The 7,452-nt window shown below is 49.0% G+C and overlaps 1 protein-coding gene across 1 annotated transcript; it reads right to left on the bottom strand.

Moving 5' to 3' along the window:
- Positions 1–6,695: 6,695 nt before the first annotated feature.
- LOC112653719 (cytochrome c oxidase subunit 8A, mitochondrial-like) lies at positions 6,696–7,152 on the bottom strand. The gene has a single exon (XM_025437999.3). The coding sequence runs from the start codon at positions 7,114–7,116 to the stop codon at positions 6,907–6,909; it is 210 nt and encodes a 69-aa protein (XP_025293784.1). The 5' UTR covers positions 7,117–7,152; the 3' UTR covers positions 6,696–6,906.
- Positions 7,153–7,452: the final 300 nt, after the last annotated feature.

The following is a 7,452-nucleotide window of genomic DNA, read 5'->3' as shown; positions in this document are numbered from 1 at the left end:
GGTTCCCGGTTAACGCCTGCAAAGCTGTCAGATCCAGAACTCCCTGGGGCCCAGGGGCAGCTCTGGAGCTCATGTAGGATCCTTTAGAGACCTGAGGTAGGGCCCAGGGACACCCTACTCCAGGGGCTTATGATACTCAAAGAGAATGTTCATGCTTGAAAAAAGGAAAGCAAAGACCACCAGCCCAAGGGGTATACATGGGTCCAGGAGTTAGAGGAGCAAAATAAAAAATAATCCACCATGTATGTATGCATGCATGCATGTGTGCACAGATGTTCACATGTATGTGTGTATACATGTGTATGTGCATCAATGCACACATACATGTATGTATTGTATATGCATCTATCTACACGTGCATGAATGTATGCATGTGCATATACATTTATGCATGTGCATGCATGTACATATATGTGCAATAATGAATGTTTGCATGCACATATGTATGTATGTGTGCATGTCTGTGTTCACATGTGGACACCACCAGCCCAAGGGGGTATACACGGGCCCAGGAGTTAGAAGAGCAAAAGAAAAAATAATCCACCATGTGTATATGTATGCACATGTGCATATAGTTCACATGTATGTGTGAATGTGTGTATACATGTGCATTAATGTATGCGTACACGCATGTATTATACATGTATGTGCATATGTTTGTATTGTATATGAATGCATGTACACTGCATGGATGTACGCATGCATACATACATTTAAGCATGTGTAGGTACATATATGCACAATAATGAATGTGTATACATGAATGTGCATATATGTGTGCACACATGCATGCATGCATGTGTTCACATGCATGTACACATGTACACACATACACGCATATGTGTGCACACATGTGTGCACACATACATGTATGTAGATAGTGCATGTGCATATGTGTATATGTAATATATATGTATGCAGTAATTATTTTTACAACATGCATCTTGTGTTTAAAGAATTATACTTTTACATTTGGAAAATTAAAAGTAATCTCAAAGACTACTCAACATTGAAATGATTTTGCTGCTCATTTTTAGCACTTTTAAACCATATCTTCCCCATTCTTGAGATCCCAATTTTGATTCATCCTCAAAATTTTGTATATGCCTGTCACTTTATTGTCTGTCTGCTTGGCATCTGGCTCTGTGGACACCAGCTTGAATTTGTCCCTCTCTACAAAATTTGTTTCCTTTTAAAAGCCTAGATTCTTACAGAAAATGTAAAGAAATGAAAAACCTATTAAACTTTTAATTTTGAAATAATTGTAAATCCACAGGGTTTGCTAACACTGTGCATAAGACATCGTGAGTCCTTTGCCCAGCTCCTCCCAGCGGTGGCACCTTATGTAACCGGAGCACAGCATCAAAAGCAGAATGGTGACATTGGTGAGGTCTTGTTAACTGGACTACAGACCTGATTCCATTTTCGCGCGTGTGCGTGTGTGTGTGTGTGTGTGTTTCTCTGCAGTGTGGGGTGAAGTTCCAGTGCTTTACAAACCTCTTCCTTCCTTGGAGCCCCTCGGCCACCACCGTGGTACAGGTTTCAGGGTCCCTCCGTGTGAGGCTCTAGTGATCCTGGCACCAAACTATCATCCCTGTGCATCCTCTGGCTTTACAGCTTTCAGGGGCTCCTCAGTGGCTGGCTCCAGAGATAAAATCCAAACTGGCTTCTGCTTTTGCCCTCATATGTTTCTCCCGGGCTCCATCTCTCTCTGTCTTACCTGCTCTCCAGCCCACCCAGGGCTGTGTCCCTGCCCCTGCAGCATGCTCCTCCTGCATGGGCGTGTGTGTGTGTGTGTGTGTGTGTGTGTAGGGTGCCATCCTCGATTCTGAGCACCTCGACAGCTCTGCTGCTCCTTCAGGGTTCACTCAGATGCTCCTTCCTTTGAGGACCATTTCTCTCCTCTGCTCCCAGAACTTGTTTTTCTTGCCTCTTACGACAGCACTTCTTGCATAGCTGTGATTACTCACATAGGAATAGGTTAGGATGTATTCACACAGTAGAGCCCTGACTACTGACATTGAGTTAAACTTGTGGGGGCAGTTTTCATCACAGTGAGAAATGCAAAAGCAGGCGGTTGGTAGCTGGGGAATGCACACAGCAGTGTTATCAGGGAGGCAGGTTCTTCATGTGCTACTCCAGTGTCATGGGGTCTGGCTTGTCACCTCTGGGTCACAGATTGCTGCAGCATCGTGTCTGGATTCCAAGCAGGGAGCAAAAAAGTTGAGTCGGTATCTGTCCCTCTTCTCATGTAACAGCAAAACCTTTTCCAGAACACCCTTCAACGGACTTTTGTTTATAGTTCACAGACCTGACTGTATTACAAACCATTTCGAGTCAGAAGGGAGGGAGACAGACAACCAGTTAGCTCTCTAGTCTCTGAGCAGAGGAGGGTGACGGGAGAGGGGGGTGGTGTTAGGTGTCCAGCGAGCCCATAATGTCAACTACAGTGTCGCCCTTACTGAGAACCATCTCCTAAAGGCAGGAACAATCGTCTGGAAGCTGAGTGCCGAGAACAATATTTGGTCCTGAGTTGACAGTTATTTGAAATCGCACACATATCTGGGTGAACATATGCATATGATATACCAAGGATTAAGAAAAAAAAAACATTTAAGAATTATTTTATTTTATTTTTATTTTATTTTATTTTATTTTATTTTAATTTAATTTTATTTTTTTACTGAATGGAGAAGGCTGTTTCCTGGCCAGCAGTGTAATGCAGCACACAGGTGCATGCACTCAAGAGGCGAGGATTTGACAGAAGGAGGAGCTCTGGCAGCAGACGGCGTGAGCTTCAGACCTACTCTCTGAAGTTTGCTGAGTCCTGTGGTGGGAGGAGGTGGAGGGTAGAGCAAAGGACAAGGTGGACAATGCTTCGGGGTGTGGAGTGAAGACTGGCAGCGTGAGGGAAAGGAGAGACATGAACTCAAGGGGTGGGACCTAGGATCGGGGGTGTCTGCAAGCCATGGCTCCCTGATGGTTTGTTAGGTTTTAGGAAAGTCTATTTTCCTCAGGATGGTGGGAACATTCCTGTCTTATGAACCATTGGAGTTTCTTCTTCTACGTCTTAATTCCCAAACTCTTCCAAAGCATGACCCTCACACAGTCAGCCTTCTGAGTGGTGTGGTGATGCCTCCAGGCTAGGTCCCTGAGGACTCTGGGATTTCTCACATCACCTTCTGGAGGCCAGCATGGCACAAATGACACTGCATGGACTCGGTACGGCTGGCCCAGCAGTGCAGGTAGGGTCGGCCGCCACAACGCCCACAGGGTGTGGTGGTGCACCTGCCAAGTGCACCTGTCGTGTGGGGGTATTCGGACTAGACCCTGGCTTGTGGCGATCCCAGCCATCCCCATATTCACTGAATAAGGGAGTGTCTAGAAGATCTGGTGAGCATGCGGAGGGGGTGTTGCTAGAATCCAGTCCCTCCACTTACTCACTGGGACCTTCCCTAAGTTGTTGTCCTTTCTAGACCTCACAGGACCTGCCACAGGGTTATTGTGAAGGCTGGATGAATAAACGCTTGGGAAACACCTAGAACATATGGTCTGCCCACTAGTTATGACTACTGCCCTGGAAACACTTTGGAAAACTCTACTCCTTATTCCTACCCTCATTATAAACAAGGGGAAACTGAGCCAAAAAGGCGTCAAGTTCAGGGCAGGGTACCGCCACATGTGGCCAGGACTTGGGCGTAGCTCTATAGTAGTCCTTATCTTACTATGCACACATCACGTTTGTGTCAGTTTGCATCACTGGGACTGTCACTTGGAGGTGACAGCCACCTCCGCCGTGGGCGCATAGTGCCAGGAACGCGCGCCAGCTCTTTGCGGGACTGCTGGGTCACCCAGCTCTTCCCCCCTGGCCCCAGGACAGTCCCGAATGCCCCCGAGCTGGTGGTTTCATTGAACAAGCTTCCAGGGACAACCACCCCTTCCCTTCCTGCACGTCCCTGGGCCAGCCAGAAACCCTCCGTTCACAACAGGAAACCAATAGCTTTGTGCTATCAGAAGACATTTCCTTCACAGCGCAAAATGTCTGAGTAATAATTTCGAGCAGGCTTCACCCATTTCCGGTGGAAGGAGGCACATTCGCCCATCCCTGTCTATGCAGGGTCCTTTCTCTGGTGGGCAGCAGCGTGGCCTCTGGCATGGAAGATGGGCCTCTCTTCCCTTTGCCCTGGGGCCAGCGTCCTGTGGGGCAGACTCACTCGGGATGGCCTTCCTGTGTCTGCAGATCAGAGTCACTGTGACTAATTTGTACCCCCGTCTGAACACAGTTCACAGGTGGCTTTGACAGTAAAAACCGGTTGAAGGAAAGTCACAGCTTTCTCTAAAGTCAAGCATCAATGTGGCAAGCAGGGATGAGCACCTGTTGGGGGCCACGGAAAGCCCGAGGACATGATTCACACGCCACCTTGTTCTGCAAGGAAAGATGACTGTGAGGTTGTAGGGTAGAAATGAGCCTTGTCTGATCACGTGGCCCATCCCACTGTCTCAGGGTGGGAGTTAGGGCCCCAGGACAGATCCCACTGGGTAGCCTGTGAGTCCTGAAAGAGAAGGTTCTATTCCTCCTTAGGAATCACAGCCGACCTCTTCACATTAAGTCTGAGAGTGTTAAGAGACACTCTTGTCTGATTGCCCCCATCTCACAGATGGGAATGCTGAGGCCTGGAAAGGTAAATCACGTCTCAAACATGACAGAGTCGGGTTAGGACTCAGACTTCCTCATGTTCAGGACCCTGGCACTCCGAAGAATGAATGTTCCGAATCTCTGTCTTCAAATACTGTCTTGCAAAGTTCTTATGTGGGGTTTAGGGCTCACCTACAGCAACAGGACTCCTTGTGTGCTCCCTTAAAAAAAAAAAAAAAAAGCCAGCAGCAACTCTCAGCTTCCAGAGAGAATTTAAACCAACCTCTTTCTTAGTGTATTGGGTCAGGCAGGAAGCAAAGTATGGCCCTAGGCTTCTTGGGAGCAACCCTAGCTGGAAATATTTAATCATGAGACCCAGGATGTGTTGATGGGGAAGGGCAGGTGCCGGTGAGCTCACCTGGTGGAAGGCCACTGCATCAGAAGGCAGTAAAGTGCCCCTCCTGTCCACACAGCAGTGGCCATATGTCACCAACGGGACTCATGCTGGAGAGACAGAGCAAGAGCATCAGACAGCCTGCTTATGTGTGATGAAGGCAGCTAGAAATGTTCAGTTTAGATTGCAAGGATGCAAAAGCTGTAGAAATTGGTGGTTACAGAAGCACGCAGAGCAGCACTAAGATCAGGACTAGAAGCCCATGATAAGCCCCCTGCAGCAGAAAGGGGATGTCCTGGGTCTTGTGTGACAGGGATGGTTGTAGGACACCCAGTTGGTCCTATGGACTCTACCAGAATCCCTCCCTTCCTTGCACTGGTGGAAGGTTCTTACCAGTCCTGTGGCGGGAAGCAGCCTGTGTGGATGGTAGGATGCAGGCAGGGACCTGTATTTCCATGGTTTTCATTTTGTGGGGTGGACTGTACCATTTGTGACACATGCTTTTGCCCTTACAGTCCAGAGATGAATGTCCCTCTGGGTATCTCTGTAGACAAATGTTCTATTAACAGGATCCATGAAGGAACAAATGGCACAGGCAAGCATGAATAATTTGAGAAGAATTTAATAAAGGGGGAGATTATAGCGGGGTGCAGGTGAGGGGCGTCGTGCAGGGACCTGGGACCTGTACAGCCCCAAGAGACAAGGGCAGGGGCCAGTTCCAGGCACCTGGAAGGCACTTTGACAGGAGTAATGACCTTGCTCATGACACAGTGATCTGCAGGCATGCCCACAGGGTGATAGCAGGAGAATAGACACCCTGGCACTCGTGTCTTCCTCTTGCTGGGCCTCCCACTGGCCACACCCGAGAGGAAGCCAGAGGCCAGGGAGCACATCGAGGCTGCGGGTGCAAGTGAGGCTCCTGGGTGCAGAGGAGAGTGGGGAGGGTGGAGGGAGATCCCAGGCACACTGGCTTGGACTGGACAGTCTCTAGCTGACACTGGCTATCAGCTATTCCATCTACTGTGCCCGTTGGTCCTTCAGGTAGAGGAGGACTTATCTCCTTGTGGACCCCCAGGCCCTGGTGGGTGACCCAGGTCTGTGTGTGAGCCACATAACTCCCCTGTTTCTCTGGTGTGAGAAACACCCTCTGTTGGCCCTTGACATCCAATGGTCAGAAGAGGAAAGGCAGGACAAGGCAGGACCGTCTCAGCAATGGGAAGAGAGTGCTCATTTCTTCTGAAGGTTTGCAGCAGTTGGCCGTGGCCACCCACCATTCCCGGGGTGGGGAACTTCCCCGGTGGGAGGGCAGCCCCGGCCTGGCCGTCACGCTCCAGATGCACCGTAGTGGATTTCTCCAGCATGGAAAGTCCAGGAGAAAGGCCACGTCTTTCCAGAGAGTTATGAAGATGGAGCTACTTTGATAAATCATAAAAGTAATACATGCTCATGGTAAACATGTCAACATGAAAAATACAGAATGGCATACAATAAAAAATAAAATACTTTTGGTTCCCGCCCCCCCACCTCCCTCCCTAGGTTGTGGGGGCTCACTTACCGGTCTTGTGTCTTGAAATCAAAAACTATACCGGATTCTTCTATTTCTTTCCATAATTTTATATGCAATCAAAACACTTTTTTTTTTCAAGGTTTAAATAGATTTTATTGTGACAAGGAGGGCCCTACTGAGTGGGGCCTTATAAACCAAAATGTTTGGTCCCAGGATGTCACCATGGAGAAATCAAGAGGTCATGATTGTAGAAGAGGTCACTGTAACTGAAGGACATGATCCATGGAAGGCCGGCCAGGAATGCAGTAGACATGATCAGGCCAGGCCAGGGGTGGTCAGGTCACAGGGTGAGGGACAGGACAGCCCCCTTCACTCCCGCTTCTTGTAGCTTTCCAGATGTGACAGGACCCAGCCCGATGGCAGGAGGAAACACAGGAAGCAGGAGGTGAGCCCAACGGCAACATCCATGGTCCTGAGCTGCTCCCACGGCGGCTTGGAATGGATCTGGACACGCTGCACCGGGAGCCGCTGGGTGAGGCCTGTTAGGCCCCTCAGCAGCTGCGGCATCAGCACAGACATGACCGCACAGAATGACTCCAAAACACTTTTTAAACGTAGGTGGGATCGCATTGTGTGTGCTGTTTTGCACCTAGTTTTATTTTGTTTGGCTCTGGGCATCTGACCAACATCCAGGCTGTCAGCTAGAGTTATGGTCACTTTCTGAAGACCGGGCCATCTCGCTGAGGCCCCTCACCCCTCACCCCCCCACTCACTCGTTCAGCAGCCCCTTTGTTCTTTGTTCTTTGGAACTAACAACAGGCCAATTAACACCAATCTGTATGAATCCACCATCCGGCACCATCCATTTGCTCCCTATTCAGTCTACTATCAGGTAATTATTGTCTGTGCTGGACA

The sequence above is a fragment of the Canis lupus genome, chromosome 3, assembly GCF_003254725.2.
Source record: "Canis lupus dingo isolate Sandy chromosome 3, ASM325472v2, whole genome shotgun sequence".
Classification (NCBI taxonomy): Eukaryota; Metazoa; Chordata; class Mammalia; order Carnivora; family Canidae; genus Canis; species Canis lupus.
The sequence above is the reverse complement of the archived record's forward strand: the minus strand, read 5'-3'. Positions and strand labels throughout refer to the sequence as shown.

What these genes read in the sequence shown, in the direction of transcription:
- LOC112653719 (XM_025437999.3), bottom strand. Translation starts at nt 7,116, where the DNA reads ATGTCTGTGCTGATGCCGCAGCTGCTGAGGGGCCTAACAGGCCTCACC.